Source organism: Terrapene carolina, unplaced genomic scaffold, assembly GCF_002925995.2.
Source record: "Terrapene carolina triunguis isolate 2854851 unplaced genomic scaffold, T_m_triunguis-2.0 Scaffold89, whole genome shotgun sequence".
Classification (NCBI taxonomy): Eukaryota; Metazoa; Chordata; order Testudines; family Emydidae; genus Terrapene; species Terrapene triunguis.
In genome coordinates this window covers 16005139-16028151 of record NW_020664440.1, presented here as the reverse complement: position 1 = coordinate 16028151, position 23013 = coordinate 16005139, and the positions used below count along the sequence as shown (strand labels likewise).

The 23013-nt window shown below is 41.2% G+C and overlaps 1 protein-coding gene across 1 annotated transcript in view; it reads right to left on the bottom strand.

The window, feature by feature from the left end:
* Positions 1-2133: 2133 nt before the first annotated feature.
* The window catches only part of LMCD1 (LIM and cysteine rich domains 1), a 62679-nt gene continuing 41799 nt past the window's right edge, over positions 2134-23013 (bottom strand). Inside the window, exons 4-6 of the mRNA XM_024217114.2 lie at positions 14038-14373; positions 5151-5366; positions 2134-3198 (exon numbers count right to left, since the gene is read on the bottom strand). Of these exons, the coding sequence (XP_024072882.1) occupies positions 3040-3198; positions 5151-5366; positions 14038-14373 (711 nt within the window). The 3' untranslated portion in view covers positions 2134-3039. The remainder of the gene's footprint in view (positions 3199-5150; positions 5367-14037; positions 14374-23013) is intronic.

Genomic DNA, 23013 nt, shown 5'->3' with positions numbered 1-23013 from the left:
GAAGTCAGTGAAGCCACACAAGTACAAAACCAGTGTAACCAAGGTCAGTCAGGCCCCAGGCAGGACAAACTGTACACAAAAGAAAATGAAGTTACTGCCAGCAAAATATCTGAAAAGATGTTTTCTTCCCACAGTTTCACTACGATTCTGAAGTTCTCTGACTTGAAGGCACCAGTGTTCTGCCTTCATCGGCTCTGACATTTATACATATTACCACCAAGCAGTGTCTTTTGAAATAACAAAACAAGAACAATTTGTTCCACCTCATGTTCACGCTGAGCTGAGCAGGTTTTATTATTTTAAAAGAGGAAGATTACCTTACACAATCTCTTTATGAACTGCAGTAGCAGAGACATTTTTAGATGAAATCTGAACTTGTCCTGAATATCGTTGGCTTTAGGCGCCTATTGCTTCTGTGTCCATCTCAAAGCAAATATAATGCAAGGAATAAGCAGCCGGTTTACTTGAAGCAAAAGAAGAAACCAATTACTCTGTAGGGGGTAGACTAAAGATGTACTGTATTCATGGCAAGAGTGATATTTGCTACATTTAAAAAGAACTCAATGTTTTATTGGCTCATTGCATGTGATTTGTAGGTTTCTTCAACACATTCTTTTTTCATATTTCCCTCTTATGAAGTGATTTGGCTACAACATAGCATGCTTTGTGCACAAATGGAAAGTGAATACCTGTCATTAAATGCTGTCTGGCTGCTACTTTCTTTATTGAAAGAGTATTCTCTACATGATTCAGGCTATTGTCACCACCGATTGCATGCAGTGTGTGCTTTTTACCCTTCTTAATCGTTTAAGGTACAGAAGTACATTGTTTTGAGGTTTTTTTTAAATATCAGATGGATTTTAGATAGTTCACATACATTGGGCAGCAATAATTCAGGATACTATAAAGGACATGAAGGGTGCAGTAAAATGAAGCCATTGGTTTTTATTTTCCATTCATACATTGCTAACTTTCAACGATCATTGACTACTTGTATCCAAAGCTATTCATTCAGATAGAGCTTAACAATTCCTACTGTAACTTGGAGTCAACACATTTTAAAGTGATTTATAAGTAGCTGAATCAGAGATGAGTCAGATTGACAAAATGGCCACAGGCAACCCCCGAAATATGCATACTGTAGCTACTCCACAAATGATGCATTTTCACTGTTCCCATGACTATTACCATCAGCATAACTTCAAAACTTTTGATGATACTACATCAGTCCTGGAGGTAGGGTTTTATTTTTAAATGTCCAAGCATGTCCAGGAATACCAATTATAAACATGTCAACTAAGTCAGCGGCATTCATAACAGAACCTTTATTATGTGCGTCATAAGAGTCCCCATTATGTTTTTACAGACCTCCCTATGTGGATTTATCCATTCCCACCCCTATTCCCAGATATAGGCTTATGTTGATTCATCTATATTGGCAGATGTTCTCCTTTTCAGGTGTGAAGTTGGATTTGAGTAAACTTAGGTTTCACTTGGAACATGTAGAATGTACACCCATGCGGTGTGACTGCCTGTGCAGTTGTGCCTGCAATAAGGTGTGAAGAACTGGGAACCGGATATGTGCATCCAGCTTTCAACTGCTTATGCCAATATGTTTGTTGCATGTTCAAATTCACCACATTTTCGTTTTCAGTAATATTACAGAAATTGTTCACACTCAGCATGCAGTTATACCTAGTCTGGCTGAAAGACAGACATATCTTCTATAGTTTAAAGAAAGTTTAGCCAGCAATCCCAAGCATTTTACATATCTAGCATGGAAATATTGTTGCAAACGATTACAGTTCTCTTTAGCGAGTAATTTGGGTATATAATATAGAAAACCAGGCTTATACCCATCTGTACCATTTGGATGTTCTTTTTATCTATTACCAGAATCAGATGGACTTAGGGAATTGATAAGAGGATTGGGAGGGTCTGGAAATTAAGAATCCTTTTTCAGTTTCTTGGGTGGGAGCATTAAAATGTTATCCTAATGTATCAGGCACAGCAAGAACCAAGACTGTTCTGATGAGAAAGTTGGTTTCCGTGAGACTGCTAGACCAAAAACCAATGGTACACAAATCCAAATAAATCCCACTGTTCAGGCCATCCCATTACTACTCCCATTAATACCACGCCTCTCCCCAGAAATTCACTAACTATAAAAGGGGATGAGAGGTGAGTATGAGGTTAAAGCCTGTAGCCTTGGGGCTACAAGTCTAAGAATTTTCAGGAATTTTTCATCATATCAAAATTCCAATTAAATAGTGGGATTAGTCAATTGCCCTTATAATCACTCCATTCTGCCATCAGCCTAGATAAACATGGCTCACAGGAGGACTGCAATAATCTACCTGCAACCAAATTCTTGCAGGCAATTAATATGCCAAAATTACAGTGAAAAAGTGGGACATTATACACCAACAAGGAAAAGCCTGCTTATTTCCACAATGGATACAATTTTCCTACCCACAACAATTTCTTAGGTTAATTTAATTCCTTGAATCTATTGATTTAGTACAAATTGCTAGTTTTCTATGAATACACGTACTCCATAAAACTAGTTATTGACCATAGGTTTAGTATGCCAGAAAAGGGCTTTTGAAATGTGTCATTATAAAAAGGATGCAGCAAGATCTTACAGTTGAACCAAAAGTCTGCATGTTTCTGGATTTCTTGGGTTCAGATTAGTCACATGCTAATCACAAGGTTTAGCCTAGTGGATTTGATCTCCCAGAAACGACTTATGCCAGTGCGTTAGTGCAATTCTTTCCCAGTAAGAGACCAGAGATCTCCTTGTCCCCTAGCACGTGAATTTCCTTTTTGTTTCCTCCCCAAAGGGTTATTTTCCTTCAATTTAAGGGTTTATGGTGGGGGGAATTGGTTTCTAGTTGCCTGACAGTGAACCGCCAGACTCTAGTTTGAGCGAAACAAAGTGATTTTCCCCCTCCAACCCTTTCCACATATTTGTCAATTTACACCAATTCTAACTTGGATCTATGAGAGCAGACTTTGGATTCTCAAGCTATTGGGTGTTTACGGATGTTTGGTTTTACTGCAAGTTGTACATAGAAGCTTGGCTTTATCCAGGCTGAAGGATTTGCCAGTCAGCAGGGTCTCGCACACCAGGCAGGTAAAGTGTTTCTTGTGCCAGGTCAGCCCTTCAGCTTGCTGGTAGTCCGCTGAGAATATTATCTGTGGAAGTAAACAAATACATCTGTTTATTGCCGTAGTTTTTCCTCATGCACACCAACCATCACCCTTCATTGGGTGAGCAAAGGGAGTTTGCCAAGTTGGAGCACAAAAACAAACAAATGAGCACATTTACTGGTCTCTATTAGATATGGAAGCTGTTCTTAGGAGAACTTGTAAGCAAAGAGTATTGGATCATTCTTGATGGTGAAACCAAAGCCACAGACCATTTACATGTCGCTTTGAAAAAAAAATCCCACAGATTTTTAAATGCAAATAAAGGGGAAAATTCAGCTCTGCTACACTAATGTAAATCCAGTGTATCTACACTGAGTAAAATGACGTTACTCTAGATTTGCGCCAGTGGAGTTAGAAAATGAGCCTGCCCCCCACCCCAAAATAGTAGGATGATCACAAAATGAGCTGATTGCTCCCTATTAGGAATAATAAATGGGGGTAATGTCAGCTCTCTACCCTGCATTGAGGCAGGACTTTCCCCCTGCAATACTGCAATTCTTTAATGCCAATACTTCAACGTCTTTTAAACTGTTTGTAGAAAATGTGTGCAACTTGTATCAGAGCCGCTCTCTAAAAGCATCTCACCATTTGTATCTCTTCATGAGATGGCCTTGTCTACGCTATGCATGAAAGTCGATCTAAGCTATGCAAATTTGAGTTACGTTAATAGCGTAACTCAAGTTGATGTAGCTTAGATCTACTTACCGCGGGGTCCACACTATGCAATGTCGACGGGAGAGCGTCTCCCGTCGACTCCCCTTACTGTTCTCAATCCAGTGGAATACAGGAGTCGACAGGAGAGCAATCAGTGGTTGATTTAGCAGGTCTTCACTGAACCCGCTAAATCGACTGCCGATTCATCCATCGCCACAGCGCTGATCCTCCGGTAAGTGTAGACAAGCCCATAATAGATATAGGGTCCCATGAGAACACAATTACATAGTCTACCTTCAAGATACTGGATTACATTTCAATGAGACCATTATCCAGGACCTTTTAAGAAATGCCACATTCAATAGAGACAACAGCAGTTGACTTTTTTTGACAAAGCTTCTTAATAATTAAATAGCCCCAAACTAGGATCTCAGACCTGAACCACTTCAAATTGGAGATTAAATCTCTGGATCAGAGTCTGAGTCTATCCAGTGATTTTGCTTCTAGGCCAGATCCAAAAGCCAGAGGAGAAATATTAGCTCTTTTTAATATGAGCAAAATCTCACAAGAATGGTTGCCCTTGTGAGGAGATTTTGGCACGAGATGATGGAAACTTGCAAGATTATGCCTTTGTTGGCAAGAAATATAACACAACCAGATCAACATTTTCTGCACTGTCGACTCCATACCTGAAACCCAGCCCTATACCATGAACCTCATCTTCACTCTAATCCTGATTCAAATACCGGCTCTTCAGACCCCCTGAAAAATTAAAAGGTATTTAAACCACAAGTGCCTGTTTCAATGAAAGGAACAGCATATGAAGCCCATTCCAATTCATAACCCTTACTGCTATCTAACTGCATGGAGACCTCGCTCTTCTAGTAGCCCTATACTGCACATCCAACTCACCAGCCAGATTTCTTGTCCTTGACATTTCTAGAGCCAGTGGAAAGCATCAGAGAACAAAATTCTCTAACTACCTTCCACATATGGTATTTGAGCCTCTTGATTCGTGTAGGAAGATAACCAGGTCCACAGAACCTCAAACAGGGGTGCATGTGTGTGCAAACACCTCCCCCTGCAACACACAGACACACAAAGCATGCATGGGAGGAAGGAAACCCCACAAATAAGCAGGATGCAGCTAGAAGAGAGTTTCCTGGGTATACAGAGATGGAGGAACATAGAAGAGTAGGAGGCCCCACAGGTCTCTTTGCACAAGGTCCAAGAAAGCCTGTCTTCCTAGGGGTAGCAGAATTGCAGCAGGGAATCAGCCCTACCTCATCACAAGCTGCACAGCGTGGCCTTATACTCTCACAGTAATGGCGCCCACACCAAACCGCACCGTTCTTCCAGAAGTAGATCAGGTCAACCAGAGGTTCAGAACACTTGTAGCATACAAAACAGCCTGGGTGCCACTGGCGATTGTAGCCCGCTCTGTCCACGTACACCACAGGGCAGTCTGTAGGCACCACCTGTTTGCAGTTCTCGCAGCACTAGAATAGAGAATAGATTATTGACTGTGTGGGGGAGAAAAGAGAGGAGGACTGCCCAGGTAGTTCATACCCTCTGCTGGACAAGAATACTTTCTGCAATTCATATGGCAATCAAACCTGCTGTAAATACAAGGCATATTCATGATTAAGAATTTTGCATATTTTAGTGGCTTTTTTAAAAGGAATTCCTGATTTATGGCTTTTTTTTAATCTTATATTCTTACTTATACAGTTGGTAAGTACTGACGGATAACTGCCATGGTGGACTAGTACAATAATCCATCTAGCCTAACAGTCCATCTTGTCTCCAACACGGAGGACTTTTAGATATACCAGGGGAAGCAGTAATTAGACAGGAATGCTGCTAATTGTTCAATAATATACCAAGAGGGGAACACTTTCTGGTCTCAGGCTCAGCCTGATAATCAGCTTATGCCTGGCAGTAGGAGGATTAAGATCTCTTGTTTTTAAACCATCAGTGGCCTAACAGCAGAACACGTATGAATTCTTGTATAAAAAATGTCCAATTTAGGTATTGGTTTAGCTGCATAATTTAGGCTTAAGTTGTTTCCCCCTGCCCCTTACTCTCAGCAAGAATAGTTGGAAGAGCTGAGGAAAGGAGCCAGTTGCGGTAATATTTTTCTTTGGAGGAAATGACCAAGAAGTAAAAAGTAGAAACCAGTCTCAAGGAGCCATGCAAGCAGTGCTGCAAAGTTGTCCAATGAAAAGGATTAAAGACTTGCTACCCCAGGATGAGAACTGAGGGCCAGTGATTCAGAGGAGTTGTGTCAACTTACCCCAGCTGAAGTCAATGGAGCTACACGAATTTCCCCATCAACTAAAGATCTGGCCCTGTAACCTTCTGATGAGAAAAAATAATCAGATTTTTAACATTGTTTCACAGGCTGCAAGATATTGTAATAATCTAGTCTGACATCCACATAGCTGGGCCATAGGACTTGCCTGAATTAATTCCTGATTGAACTACAGCAGGTCTTCTAGAAAGATATGCAATCTTTATTTAAAGCTTTCCAGTGATGGAGAATCCGCCACAGTTCTTGATAAGTTGTTCCAATAATAAAGTTACTTTCACTGTTAAAGATTTGCACCTTGTTTCCAGTCTGAATTAGTCTAACTTCAGCTTCTAGCCATGGGGTAGTATTATATCTTGGTCTGCTAGATTGAAGAGCCCTCTATTATCAAATTTCTGTTCCTCGTGTAGGTACTTATGGACTGATCAAGTCACTCCTTAATCTTCTCTTTGATAAATTTGAGTTAAATGCAGCCTACAGTCTTTGTTCTTAAGGGCCTGACCTAAAACTTGGCCCTAGTGAAACAGATTGGTAAATTGGGCACAAGCACAATCTGGATTGCTCTTTATCAGTGACTTGGCCTCTTCATTATTTACCACTCCCCCAATCTGCAGGTCATCTACAGAGTTGATCAGTTTTGATTTTACATTTACATGACATCCTGTAACTCAGAACAAAAAATTCAGCATGTCTTAACAGGTGTAATTTTGTGCAGATGTTGAGAGATTAAGAGCCTGGTTCTCCTTTCACATACACTGGTTTAAAACAGGTGTAGCTTCATGGACATCAGTGGTGTTACCCTTCATTTACACCAAGGTAAGATAATTAGACGCCACATGTCCACAAAAGGATGGGAAGTGAAAGCTACCTGCAGGTACTTGGGGAGATCTGTGAGCTCATACTACAATTAGGATTGGTTGGATTTATTTATTTTATAGTCCACAATGGGAAATCCTGCAATCATTTTAAAAACACATTTGGGGGGGAAAAAAAAAAAAAAAACAAACCAACACACACACCCCTCTTCTCTACAGCCAAAAAACAGACTTTATTGTGGCTGACAGGTTGCCCTTTATGTTCCCATTTTACAATTTTGGATGGACAGAGTCTGCCTTGTAGCTGCTGAGTCTGCACTTGATCAGCATTTTAGTTTCAGTCATCAAACGAAATGCTTTAAGTGGCAGCTGGAATTTCATCCAGCACAGCCTTTGGCTGTAAGGCAATTTTCTACCAGCAGTCTTTGAAGCACTGGTTAAAGTTTCATCAAAACAAGATGTACTGCTTAAGCAACTTGTCTCACACATGTTGCGATTTAAAATTACTCTGCCTGATTAATTGTTTCACTGAGAAACTCTCCCACTAACTATTTCACAGAGTTTAGTGTGGCAAGAGTTGTGGAGGATCAGAAGTTAGGAATTAAAATTCAAGACTCCAACTCATGTTTACAGCAAACAGCCATTTCGTTTGTGTGTGTCTCTAGCTGTTGGGCACCAGAAGACAGAAAGCTTTTCCCAACATTGTGTACAGAGTGACAGTTGCTGGAAGCTCTGACAATCAGAGAGTCCTGTGGTTGGAGAAGGGGTGTGGGCAGAGGGGCAGGACTCATGTGGTTTGATCATGTTCCAGGTTCAGAGAGGCAGCCTTGTAGACTGCAATTATATAATTTAAACAAAAAAATATTAAGTTGTTTAACATTTGACTTTACTTCCAAAGATCTAGATAATCTAAACGCGGGCACATAATCTGAAAATGGGGGGGGAGGGTGTGTTCCTCAGAGTGCCTTGCTAACAATTCCACCACCCAACCAAGTAGAAAGTTGGAGTAATAGCCATCTCTTCTCTGGATATTCATCTCATGCCTCCCACTTCATTCCCGACAGAAAGGAACCCACCAGATTTAATCAAGTCTCAAGTATTGAAAAGACTATTTTGAGATGAGCACATCCCTTGACTGCCCAGCATTGTCTTCATCCCTCCCTTTTATAGCAGAGCACTCTGCTGTACTAACGTTTTTTCCAGAATCAAACATTTCCAGCATGTGGCATGTAAGCTTGCAACATCATGCTGCTGCCTCCTTCCTTGGTTATAGTTGTGAGAAAGTGCTTATATCTGAATAGCAATGCAGATAGATTCCCGACTAGTTCCTTCACCCCTCCACTACAAGCACACCTACCCTATGTACCCAGGGGTTAATATGTGCCCTTTGTTGAAACAGTGGCTGATCATCCTTGACAAAATGAACATTCTTAAGGAATAGGAGGAACACTGTTTATTCCCAACATACAGATTAAGGAGTGAACCATTCCAGGCTTCAGTTCTTTTGACAGAATTCTGAAGCGTCACATTTCATTGTTAATGCTTCCTCATGCAGTCATATAGAAAAGGTGGTGGTGATGATGTAACAAAAGCAGAGCCCTGCAAATGTTTTTCCTCTAAGGGTTTGTACAAACCTTATCCCTCCCCAGGTTCAGTTTACATAGATTTACTCCGGTTTCATGCTCTAACAAGAATCTCAAAGCAAAACATATCCAAACCCCAGTACGTTCTGCTGCAGAGCAACACATAACAATTACTCAAAAAGAACAGAAGTACTTGTGGCACCTTAGAGACTAACAAATTTGAGCATAAACTTTCGTGAGCTACAGCCCACTTCATCAGATGCATAGACTGGAACATATAGTAAGGATATATATATATATATATATACACATACAGAACATGAAAAGGTGGAAGTTGCCATACCAACTCTAAGAGGCTAATTAATTAAGATGAGCTATTATCAGCAGGAGAAAAAATACTTTTGTAGTGATAATCAAGATGGCCCATTTCAGACAGTTGACAAAAAGGTGTGAGGATACTTAACATGGGGAAATAGATTCAGAATAACACTGCTGCTAAACATACCAATTACTGTTCTGTGGATCTGAATGATGGTAACTGTCCCTTTGCAGCTTTAAGACACCCTGGGGGAAGTCTGTGTGGGCAGCACTGCTAGGAACATGACCATGGTGTTGCAGAGTTCAAATATCCTGCTCTGCTCCATCTTAGCCAGTGAGGACAGCAGAATGTTGGACATGCAAGGCCACACAACTGAACAGATATGACCTGACTTGGCATCCCATGCAATTTTTATACAGGAATGGAAGGATGTCAGTCAAATTTCTACAATTCCTTTCACCCTGAAGGGTTCCAAAACACTAAAATATTCACACAAACATTAGAAGGGCTCACTCATCCATCTCCAGAATGGTAAACAGATATTTTGCATCAGCCACATTTTTTATAAAGGGAAAGTGAAGCATAACTTCTGCACTTGAAAGTGCCAGGGAGAATCATCATTTAACTTGGATTTTGGCCAGAACATCAGACTTAGCATCTCTGTCCTTGCAAAAAATATGATGGATTCTTTAAATGAATGGGTTTTACATACCATCTGAACACTGGAAACTTCACTGTAACCCACTATATCAGTCTAGGGGCACTGGTTCTGGCCTGGCTCAGGGAGAAGAGGGCCATCGAGTGAATTCACCATCATATTCAGCAGCAACCTGGAGCTTGCGTGCTGCCTCAGAGGAGATCTCCAAGAACTGACCCATTCCAACTCTGCTGATTTTGGGAGATCTAACTATTAAACCACAGCATTAACAAGCAAAAAAAAACCTCTCCCTGGGTTCAAGCTCATGTTTCTTGCCAATAAAAACACTCAGAACTTGTTTCTCTGTTCCCTCTTATGGCAATTATTCAGTCTTCACTAAGCATCAAACAGTAATATTTCCACTTATTCTTCCTTGTGGTAGATGGAACTCTTTTGCACATTTTAGTAGGATCATAATAAGGCACTCATCTTAGAGCTCCATTTCTCTGGGGATGAGTGAATTCTTCATTTGCTGACTACCACCTGTAGTAACTGGTGGTAACTGAATGCTACCCTCTTCCTCCATATTGAATTGTTTCAGAACTTGACCTCTCAAAAGAGCCAGTCATTCTCAAAGCTCTTTTACAACTGAAGTTTCCACAGTTGAAGCTACGTTTTTCTTTTTCAATATGTCTGTGCTACCACTGAATATTTATTAGACTGCTGCTGGCCTCAAACTATTTGGAACTGTGGCTAATTTTGATTGACTGCTTAGCTGTTTGGTTTGTTTGATTCCAACATGCTGGCTGCAATACTGGAACATTTATTGAGACTGGGTGGGTCAGAAATAGTCTGTTTTCTGCCTGACAGAAAACTAGTTTGTCTCACAGGAGATATTGAGTAGGAGCACAGTACTGGTAGAGCTACGGAACTCCTCCCCATAGCAGAAAAAAGTACAGCCGCAGTGGTTGAGATCAGCTCCCTTTCTTAGGGAGAGAATTACACTGATCCAATAAGTTTTGCTTTATACACTTTGATTTCAACAGGAAACAGCTGCCTGAGTGTGCAACAGCACTTTCAAGATTGGTATTAGGGAGGTATTCGCCAATTGATACATGCAATTAATATGAAGGGGTTTGTCAAGGGGAGACCAAATACTGCACGGATAAATGAACTGGAATGGTCCCATGTAGTTACTGTTGTCACAATGCAAAGCTGTGAGCATCTTGCACAAGGTTTTAGTTCTGTACTTCAATCTGATCTCCTTGACAGCAAAGTCAGTTTGAATTAGGCCCCGGTGAAAAAATCGGCTGCTGGGATTCATGCAAACCTTTCCTTTGGATACACCTGAGTCTGTACCATCTGTACAGAAAACAAGCAAAATGCTGCCGAAGTGAATTTCAAGAAAAACCCCAAATAGTACACCCTACCATTTCACATTTTGTAACAAGACTGGCCTCCTCCCTCAACCTTGACTTTCATATCTTCAATGACTGGAAACTCTGTGACCTCGCCATCCTCTACCTATTATCTTGGGTGTCAGGAAACTGGCAAGTATAGCTTACTGTCCTGGTAATTCCCAAGACCACAGATGAAACATTCCCCCTTCTCTGAGGCCAGCTTCAGATGGCATGGAGATTGCTTAACAGATTTTATTGAAACCTCCTAGCAGAAGCAGTGGTAGGGAGGGGAGAAACGAGAGATCCCACAGACAAAAAGAAGTCAGTCTATGCAGTGAAGATGTTGCAATATTTAGGCTTACACTTTATGATTTTGGGAGATGCACAGAAGATGGTGGCATTAGATAATAGCCATACTTGGCTCTAGAGCGATAACGGTCTAAATGACAAATAAAAGTTTGCTCTAAGTTTTAGCATTGCTAGTATCTTTACATCCCTTTTACTTCATTCTCTGCCTGCATTAAAGCAACTTTAAATTCATTCTCAGTCAGCTTTTTCTGTATTTTGTTCAGATCTCCCCCATTGTTTTGGCTACTCACTAATTGAAAGGTAAATGCTGTAGAATACCATTTGCTGCACTCTTGGCCTGGCTCTTCAAGGAATAAAATACAAAGACGCATCTTAGCCTGGACAAATGGGACAGGATTTGAATTGCAGCCCGGTGCATAGCTGCCATCCCTTCTTAGTCTTTAAGAAGAATCAGGGAATTATTCATGACTGAATGGGAGCCTGGCACAAAAGACAAAGATTTGTCTTCCAGGCAATTTCAAACAAATTTGGGACCCCCAACCACCCGCAAAGCCACAGGCTTGCCTTGCCCCCAAACTGCAATTCCCAAGATTCAAGGCCCAACTCTTAGCTCTTTTACAGGTATAATGTCACTGGAGTATGAGAAGCTTGCTAGTATAAAGCCATTGAATCAAAGTGCAGAATTATGGCCATAGTCCACAGCCTCCTTCCCTCATCCATGCTACTTTTAGAGGCAAGAAAAATACAGTGTGCGCCCAGTACTGGGTGTGCATGTTTCTGTGTTGAGAGTAAGGAGAAATGTGAGTTGGTGTGGACAGGAAGAGGGAGGAATCTATGATATGCTCCAACAAAGGCAGTGAGAGAGGACCAGGACGCAAGTTAATGTCACCACATAGCTCTTGTCAAGGAGCAGCTTGTTTAGCACATCATGTGGCACTGGAGAATGAAGAGTAATAGTCATATTAGCATTGGCGTTGCAGGAATCTCAGTATTGGCTGAGCCAGCCCTGATCTCGGTCTGGCCTAATTCTACTTTTCTTGCCCATTTACACTTCTGTGAAAAACTGGTAGAATTTTTTACACCCACTTCATACAAGTGATTATAGAAAGCTACAGAAAAACAGACAAAGGGGGTCTGATTCTCTAAGAGAATGACTTTTTCAGGATTCATTCCTGTGCAGTTCTAGGAAAGCTAGTATAATTTAGGACATTAACACATGCAGCTTTTGAGATCCTATCCACTCAGGCCAGTTCAGCTGTGTTAATTACTGCATCAAATCATACTAAAATGGGTGCCCTTGTTAGACTGGGAAATGTGCAGTTACTCTTTGGTATGGCAAAGCCTGCTGTGGAATTTTACAGCGGTGCCTCAAAGTTCAGCTATGTGATACCTTAATTACAAGAGAGAGACATTGGTGCTATTTTTGAAACAATTTCAGTTTTCAGCTGGTGCCTGAACAAAAATAAAGCTTCAAGTTCTTGGAAGAATAATACCACAGTTATGTATTTGCTTGGAAGGACAAACTTCCAGTCTAAATAAGCTCTTTGTGCCAAGATGGCTTTTATAAATGAGTTTAATGGAAGTCTTCCTTTTTCAGATACTAAATTTTTTAGTTTGTGATTCTTCACCCAGCTTTAGGTGTATTCCAGACTCTGAAGACTAGTTACATACTAGTCGACATGGACAAAGAGAAAGTTAAAATGTCTTTACTTGATAGGGAATGAAAAGTGACTGCACTTGACATGCTACAATCGCAGTATAATAATTACAAGAAAATATTGCCTTAAAAATTCACACCTTAGTTTTTCAGCTTTAAAATCAATCATTGAAGTTATCTTGGCAAGTTTCAGCATGAAATAGGTTTCCAGCTCAATTAATATATTTTATGACAGGCATTTCTTGGAATGATCACGCTGACCACCTAAGACCCCTTTTAAACCTTATGTTACATTAGATTTATATTCTCCGAGCACAAAAGACTGGTAAAGAATCTGGATACTTTCGGAAATGCATTTTTCAATCCCAGCTGTGCACATCTATGGATGATGGATTCCAGATGTATTAAATCATAAACCTGTGAAATATCTAAAAATAACTGCTCATGTAACTTCAGTGCAGAGCACCTCCACCGTTACGTGTTCAAAGCATTATGTTCAAATATAATGCTGCCTGCTATTATTTAAGTTATTTTTACTTTTATTTGGGTTGAAGACCCAATTGAATTATTCAGTAATTTATAGGTGTAGTAAAATAAAGCCGCCAACTGTGCGTGTGCCTCATTTTCTCATGCCCAACTTGAGACAGCTTGTGTCTGATTTTTAAAGGGGCTGAGAACCCCATAACTCTCACTGAAGTCAATAGGAGCTGCAGGTAATGAAAACAAGGCTGCTTTTTTCCATATGATTAAATGTAGGTACTCAGCTTTTAAGACATGATCAATGTTGGGTGAACACTCAGAATCATAGAATATTAGGTTTGGAAGAGACCTCATGAGGTCATCTAGTCCAATACTCTGATCAAAGCAGGACCAACACCAACTAAATCATCCCAGCTAGGGCTTTGTCAAGCCGGGCCTTAAAAACCTCTAAGGATGGAGATTCCACCACCTCTCTAGGTAACCCATTCCAGTGCTTCACCACCCTCCTAGTGAAATAGCGTTTCCGAACACTACTTTCAATGAGAGCAGGGTTGGGCCAACACTGAGTGCTTTTGAAAGGTGTTTGGGCAATGGGAACTCATCAACATGCAGTAACGTCAGCATCCAGAAGAACTTCATAGAAGTAAAAAGACACTTACATACTCCACTCCCATTGGTGCATCACTCAGGGCTCCGTTGGTTGAAATGGGCAGTTTACTTGCAGCTGCATTTTTGTCATGCTGCTTCCCTTCCTCCTTGGCACTGCCACCTTGGCCAGGAAGTGCAACTTCACCAACTCCCAGAGCATCACTTTTGTATTTCTTTACAAAATCTTCCATAAGCTTTATCTCACTTTCAGCAAGGCCATGGCAGTGGGAAGAGTCCTGGTCATAAATGGGGAGCTGCCTCATTAACTGCCTACGACGATAGGATGCCCCTTCCGTGCCGGCAACTGGTTGCATATCCTTTGGAATCAGTTCCATGTACTGTATAGCCTGATGCAGGGAGAAGGAAGAAATCAATATTCTTAAAGAGGTTCCTACATAGAAGTACTAGCTCTGTGTGTATACTTAATAATTTTAGAGTTGAGATGGATGAACATGTTCAGATGAAAATAAAATGTAGGCTGAACTTTTGAGGTTTCGAAGGCAGAGCTGGTCAAAATTTTTCAAATTTCAAATAAAATTTGGATGAGAGACAGGAAAGTGTCAAACGTTTGATTCCCCCCCCCCCTTCCTGTTTTTCAAACCAGCTCTATAAATACCTAGAGCAGGGGTCGGCAACCTTTCAGAAGTGGTGTGCCGAGTCTTCATTTATTCACTCTAATTTAAGGTTTCGCGTGCCAGTAATACATTTTAACGTTTTTAGAAGGTCTGTTTCTATAAGTCTATATTATATAACTAAAACCACTGTATGTGAAGTAAACAAGGTTTTCAAAATGTTTAAGAAGCATAATTTAAAATTAAATTAAAATGCTGATCTTACACCACCAGCCTGCTCAGCTCACTGCCAGCCTGAGGTTCTGTTCACCTAGGCCAGCAGCAGGTTGAGCAGGGCCTATGGCCGGGACCCCAGACCTGGGGGGGAGGAGGGAGTGTTTCAGGGGTCAGGGCAGAGGGCTGGGGGAGGGTGTTCAGTGCAGAAGGCTGGAGTGTGTGTGGGGGGTTCAGGGATCAGGACAGAAGGCTGGAGGTGTGTGGGTGTGCAGGGCAGAAGGCTGGGTGTGGGGGGTTCAAGGGTCAGGTCAAAGGGCTGGGGGTGCAGGGCAGAAGGCCGGGTGTGTGTTGGGGTGTGGGGGGGTTCAGGGCAGAGGGCTGGAGGGTGTGGGGGGGGTGCAGGGCAGAAGGCTGGGGTGCTCGGCTCGTGGGGGTGCTCCCAGCCCCCTGCCCTGAGCGGCTCACGGCAGGGGGCTGGAAGGGATATGCCCTGTTCCACCCCCTTCCCCCAGGCTCTGACCCTACCTCTCTCTGCCTGCTCTACAGAGTTGTGTGCACACTGCCACTCTTCCCCCTCCCTAGGGCCATCAGCTGATTGGCGCAGGGACGGAGAGGAGGAGGGGCAGGAAAGCACCACGCTGGGGGAAGAAGAGGGGGAGGGGGGAAGCTTGGCTGCTGCAGAGCTGCTGGCTCCCCGCAGGGGAGAGCGGTGGGGCTGAGGGCCGGGACCGCGGCAGGGAGCTGGTGCTACTCAAAATTGGATCGCGTGCCGTGTTTGGCACGCGTGCCGTAGGTTGCCGACCCCTGACCTAGAGAGATCAGCCAACCTGATATTTTAATCTCAACTCACATATCCTCAGTGTGACCAGGAGTGGAAATATGATCTTATAACATATATAGTATTATATCTAGCTCTTATAGAACGTGTTTCATCTATAGGAGTCAAAGCACTTTACAAAATTGTCATGATCCCCATTTGTAAAATGCCAAGTTACCCAAGGTCACCAGGCTGGCCAGTTGCAGTGCTAGAACTTTTAGGCCACATTCTTGTGCCCATCCCAATATACCTGGCTCACACAGTCATCTAAATAGCCTGTCCAACTCTAATAGGTCTGGATAAGCCTGTGTAATTATCTGAGTCTACACATCTTCTATTTTAATAGACTTCCTTCAGAAGCCCCTTCCTAGCATTTAAAAAAAAAAAAAAAAAAAAAAAGTTCTAGGCTACATAAACAAGCCATTCTAATCAATGTCTTTGGTTGCCATGAGAGATTTTTTCAAAAAGCTGTTTGCCTAATACAAGCGTCTCTGGTAATTTTAAAAAAATCCACTCAAGTAGAGAGTTGTCCCTTAATCTTTAGCTTCAGATGAGCTATTAGAAGAAGTTTGAAGTGTGTGATCAGCTCAATTATGTCTAAGCAACTAGAAGGGAACAGACCAGTCGATACACCTTTGTGCATAACCACATCAGTATTTAATATTAAGCCAGCTAGAGTAGTGTGTATTGTATTAAAGTCAGTCAATTTTCCCCTTCTAAAATGGAGGGGAGGGGGAGGGCATCAGGGTTGATATGTGCCATGTCTATATAATTTTATTCATATCATTTGCATTGAGGATGGCTTTTGGGCTCTCAGCTGTTCCTAGATATTGAAAAAAAAATTGTTGGCCAGAAGAGCTTTATCCCATCCACATTTGGTCAGAATGACAAATCATTCCTCTCCGATTCAGGCTTTGCCACCCATTCACCCAGGCCCCATCAGATCACTACAGTATGCTCCATGAGGGCTACCATTGAAAGCCTCAGCTAGTGCAGAAAGCAGCTACCCACTTATGGGTCCCATCCAACTCCAAATGACTTAGTTGGGAGTTGCATCAGGACCTTATTTAGCAAAATTAGCAGGACATCAAAATTCCAGGTTGCATATCCATGCCCCTCTCACTCAGCATCCAGTGGCTTGTTAAGCATGGATAGAAAGAAAGAAAAACCACGCCACCCAGAAAAGCCAGTTTTCTATCCCCACCATGCTAGGAGTCTGTCAAGAGGCTTACATCTGTTTGCAGCCAGTGTCTAGCTGCAGAGAAAATCCTTTTAGATTTAAAAAGACAGTGCTTACTAACAAGAAAATGAATTCTTTGAACCCATGTATTCTCTCAGCTTGCGGAAAGCTGGCATGCCTAGATTTTTTTGAATAATGGTTTCTTCTTGAGTACAGTAGGTCCTAAATGTTCTAGGTTGAAAGTGCTCCTGCGGGCATATTTTAGGTAAAAGGCTACAACCAATACCGAGTATGCGTCAGGAGACTTCCTTCCTATTGCTGAGTGATTGTACGAAGCGGCTGCCAACAGCCAGGTGGCGTCCAGCCGTTACAACTGGGAGAGTCAAGAGGGGAGTCTATAGCATTGTATAACCAAAACCGACAGCTTATAAAGCTCAAGAATTGCACACAGCAAGTGCGCGAGATGTTAAAATGAGTTTTGGTTAGTTTTTAAGAAAGATGTTACAAGCAAATTACTCCAAGCTGTACATTGGCAGATGATCCTTCATTTTATCCATTGTATAAGAGGAAAACCCAGAGACTACCCATGCCTCCCGATGTGGGGGCAGAGTGAGGGCAGCTGGCTTCAGCAGTGTTACTGAGCACACTCAGTCTGTGTGAGCACATTCAGTATAAGCCAAGCAACAAATTGTGTGTGGGGGGGGGGGGGGGGGGGGGGGCAAGATTTTTCCCCCCCCCCCCCCGGTCACCTCTAGATAAACCTATATGCCAATAAGAAGTTGGGTGACTACTGAACTGACAGCTTTGAAACAGATGACCACCACCATTCCTGCACTACTGATTTTGTCATATATGGATGGTAGTCAACAGCTTCATAGAAAGAGAGAGAATTTGAAAGAGGGCAATTAAGAAACAGCTCTCTGAATAAAGTTTATCTGATGGAAGATTCCCTTGGTAGCCAGTTGGTCATTGAATTCATAGCTTTTTTGGTCCTATGACAAATCTTGTCCCATGCTGAATTAACATTTGCAGGAGGATGTTTTCTGTACACTTAAATGATTTGTGGCATCGATCTTAAAGGAAAGGGAGTTTCCCATTGGAGACCTTTTTTCCTACTTTAGTGTGAAGAGCTAGTAAGCAGCCAGTTGGCTGCCTGACATTCACTTTTAAGACCAGCATTCAGCTGCATTAGATTTGCGTCTTGCTTTGTCAGCATTTACAAATAGAACAGTAATGGAATGAAAAAGACTTAACTGTTTAGTATGTCTTAAGTGGGTAGAGAAGTTGTTTACACAGAGTAGCAAACATTAAACAGCCAATAAGAGTTGTAAAAAAAAAAAAAAACCCTTAATGTAGATTCTCCTCAACTATCTTTAGTAAAAAGAAGATATTCAGAAATACCATGAAATTTCCATCTGATTTCAGAGCTCAACTAGAAAAAAGTGATTTTACCATAGACTAATGGGAGAAATCCTGACCCCACAGAAATCAGTCAACGGTTAAATGCCCATTCAGTTCCCCAAAGACCAGGTTTTCACCCCACATTTTTGGCAGTGTAAATAAATGTGGTTGCAAGCAATGGTATTTAGACAAACTGTCTGTTTACCTTGTGAATGGACAGATGGAGGTCTTAAAAGTGTTGATTTTTGCTCCTGATAATTTACAGTCCCACTAAAGTGGCCTACAAAAAGCTGTGGGTACTAAACGCAAGATCATGTTGAGGCACCTTTAAAAAATGTTGATCCTTAATAAAGACGAGTTTCTACAGAAGACCACACAAGGAAAAACAACACTGGCCCAACCTTTATGCATATGTATCTGTCATAAGTCTAAAGCAAGCTACAGAAACGCTGCAGCTACTTTAAGCACAATTAAATGTGTCACAGACATAGCTTCCACAGAAATGAAATAAATATGTGAGAATATACTGCCACAAGCATTTATTGAGTGGAAAAAGAGTCAAGGCAGTTTATCCAAGAATATTAAAGATAACAGAATAGACAGCTCAAAATCTGCTGGCCTCGTTCAGCTGCAGCACAAAAAAGACAAAAAGCAAAAGGCAAAAACCGGCACACCTTAATGAACGAATTTAATAAGAATTTGGCAAGACTAATGTACTCCTATAGCAGAGCTGTGAGACCAATATAAATGTCAACATACCTATCTAAGACATCTTATTCCAGTGCCAGATGTGAGATTTTTTTTTAAATAATGTAATGTAAAGAAAATGAAAAGTGACAGCAAAATTCATAAGCCTTTCTAAGCCACAGAAAGGTATTGGCCATCTTCAAGACAGGGCCAGATACAGGGCGCTTTCCCCCTTCCAGATGAAGGAGATGCTTAAGTGACTTAACAGGTCAGAGAAGTCCAACCTATCACTGAAGATTGGATTCAGTGGTAATAAGAGTGAGATTCTTCTTTTACTACTATTATGTATAGTCAAGATGTTTTATTATGTTACCTTCACTTGGATACTTTGGGACTAAAACATTTTCACTCCCTGACTATTTTATTCAGATAGTTCACAAACTCTTCTCTTCATTTTCCTCTGGGATTTTGGATACCCACTTCATTGCTTACGCAGAGCCAGCTCATTGAAAACAAGCACTGAACTTCCTTCTGTTCTTGAGCCAGCCACTTCAGGACAACAATATTAAGAAAAATCCCTAGATTTCCACTTTGTATTCAGAAGGGAAAAAGTCACTACTGCCGGTTAATTAGAGGTTCTTCCTGACCCAAAAGGCCTTTTTTTCAAGCTTTTCACAAAAATTGTTAATGTTCAGAATTTTTCATGAAAATGTCATGTTTATCAATTTAACCAAAACTTTTATCAACGTTCAAAGTTAATGAACATTTGTGTTTACTGGAAATGTGACTTTACAACAAAAATGTCTGATAAATCAAAATCATGCTGGAAATTAAGATAAAGGTTTCAGAATCTTTCATGGGGAGGGGGAGAAGAAAAAAAAAGGTTCCCCTTTGAACACCCTAGCCTGCCACATCTGTAAGAATCTAGTTTACAACTCTTTAGTCTGAACTTTAGGATCAGGCAACTTGCCCAGCCACTAGGAGGCTCTCCAAATGTTCTCCTCTCTGAACAGGATTACTACACTGCATTGGTTGAAACATGATTACCAATAGGCATGTGGCAGATTCAGAACCATAAAGGGCAATATGGCTATGAATTAAAAGTTAAGTAAAGACCTAAACTAAATGAATAATTTTAATTCTATGAATAGAAACTAACCCTCCCCCAGTGCTGTGCAGTCCAAGCAGCACTATTCAATAGCCAGCCTTCAACATGATGAAATTTGGATTTCTGGTAAATCTGAACTGGGCAGTGTACTTAAAAATTCATGTTAGTTTGGAGAACTGCCATTATTGTTCTCTGGATCCCTAAGCAAGCTTCCTATCTCCCCTGGGACCTTTGAAAGACAAACATTGGTTAAACAAAATATTCCAGCTGTATTTGTTCTTTAAGAAAAAAAAAAAAAAAAAAAAAAGAGAAAACACGCCACCAGTAGTAGCTGCTTGATTAAATAGCCAGACAGTCAAATAAGATGGATTCTTGGCCTCCTATTACAACACAGTGCTCTATTTTTAATTGAAAAATGTGATTACATAGTTGCACGATTCTAGTGAACAATAACCTTTCTGTTTTTCCCCAAACAGGGAAGACAGTTTAGTTAAGAAATAAATACCATGTATGCCTCCCTGATTTGATGAATCCTGCAATTTTTCTATGCTCCAAAGAAGGATTTAGAAGTAAGGGTAGAGAATTTTTGGAGCAGCCTAAAAAATCATCCTAGCTTAAATCCGAAGAGGAAAAGACACCCTCAGAAGTGTGTGTGTGTGTGTGTGTGTGTGTGTGTGTGTGTGTGTGTGTGTGTGTGTGTGTGTGTGTGTGTGTGTGATGTTTAAATACCAGTTTAAATACCAGAGCACATAGCTCAAAGCAATTTGAGCACTCAAATTCCCCTAAAAGTCCTTCTATTGGTTAGCTTACTTCCAAAATATTTTAAAAGGTTTTCATTTGTTCCCATAATTGCATTATATACCAAGTCCAAATAGTGGGCATAGAAAAGAATGTGTGATCTGATTGGATTTTAAAGCAAACAAGCTACCCATTCAGATGGTGAAGAACCCCTTTTTGGCTCAAATACTCATAAAACTTAATTTTGTTTTTGAGTTAAACAGCTGATGGGTCTACTCTAGAGACTGTATTTAGCTGTAAGAAATGTCTCAGCTTTAGTACTGATGTGACAGGGGTCATTTCAGTGGTTTCCTTATGAAATAAATACAACTGGACACCAGATAACAGTAGGGCTCCTAGCTACTGACTTATGACACTTATTTTTCCTTAAGTTACAGTCCAGCCATTCAGTCTCGAAGTTTGTTTCAGTGGCACCTGTGTCCAGATATTTCTCTTTATATTCCCTTTGCCTTTTAGGAAGGAAGGGGGTAAGAGGAAGATAGCACTTACAAACATTTGCCATGCTAGCCACGTAAGCCTGAAGAGTTCAGCAATAGTTGGTTCTCAGAGAAAGCAGGTATTGAATACCTTCATAGTTGTTAAAATAGTTACACTTGCTAAAGGTGGACCATGATATTTATGGATGGATGGATGGCCTTTGTACTTCAGAATACATGAAGTTCTGTTTATGTATGGTGGATATCAAAAACATTTCAGTTCCATAAAAATAAAGCCCATGTGCAAAGATTTCAAGCTACCAAAGGACCAGCTAGAGTAAACATTTTTTAGAAGAACTGAAGCACACAAGACACTTTAACGAGCAGCAATGACCTGTATACTACTGGATGCTGACTGACCAGTCACTATCTAGGTTATGCCCCTTCTTACTTGCCCTGAATTTATCCCAAGTCCTGTATTTCAACTTGCCCTCATGTATCTATCAATCTCAATTCACATTACACATCTTGAGTGTGCTACTTAACCAAAACAGAATGGCTACATAGCATCCTTAATAGCTTAGGGCAAATATTACAGTATAGCATGCTCTCTGCATGGACACAGCAGCAACCTAGTTTTGTAACTAGCTACATATGTAAGTGAAGCCGAATGTTTCTGGTTTCCCACAAGCAAGTTTTAAACAATCTGCTGTACAAAATGGGAAATGGGTGAAATCTCGCTCAACTCAATAGCGAAACTCCCATTGGCTCTAATGGGTATGTCCACACAGCAATTAAATATCTTCAGCTGGGCTAGTGAGCTGACTCAGGATCAGGCTGTAGGGCTGTACTATTGCTGTGTAGACGTTTGGGCTCTGTCTGGACCCCAGATTCTGAGACCCTCCCACTTCATGGGATCTCAGAGCTCAGGCTCCAGCCCAGACCCAAACTTCTACACAGCAATAGTGCAGGCTGCAGCCCAAGCCTGAGACAGCTGACTTGGGCCAGCCAGAGCTATGAGGTGGGTCTTATTCCAGTGTAGACTTCCCTAATGAGGCCAGGATTTCACCCTATTTTTAATCTGAACCCTGAAACATTCAGTACTTTATAGAAATTTTTGTATTCCAGACAATGGTTAGTCTATTGTAAACCCTAGTCTCTGTACCCGCTTTTGAGATGACAGAATCTATGGATGATTAAGATTTTATTTGCGCCTGTATTTCTAAAACAGGTGCTCAGACAATCCCATCCTCATTCCTTTTGAGTGACAATGAACTTTTAAACAAAAGTATTAAGTCAGTCGCTCTACCCTGTAACATTAGAAGGTCATGCAGAGCCTCTGTAGGATATTTGCCAGTATAAGTGATGCCTCTCTTAGCCAAACTCCTCAACTTGTCCCTCATGTAACTCCTGTAGCTCACTACCCCTATTTTCATGCATCAGCACTTGCTTCCAGAGACTGGAAGTACCGACGTAATTGAGAGGCCTAGTTTCTCACTATTCCAAGCCAGCTGGAAGTAGGAGATACTGGAATTCTATGAAAAAAAAGCCTGTTCTGACAAGACTTCTGGATCCAAGAGGTTCAGGACAAGACAGGAAGGAGGAGAAAGCTTTTCTGTGAGAGTAGTATCTGGCGCTTGATCATTCTGGGAGACGCAGTTGATTTCAATTGGACAGGGATGATTGCACTTCCAGTCATTTGCAGAAGGGCAAGGGCAACAATGGTTAGAGGGGCAAACTGTTAAACAGATGTAAGTCATCATTTATTGTCATGAGACTGGGTTAGCAGTAT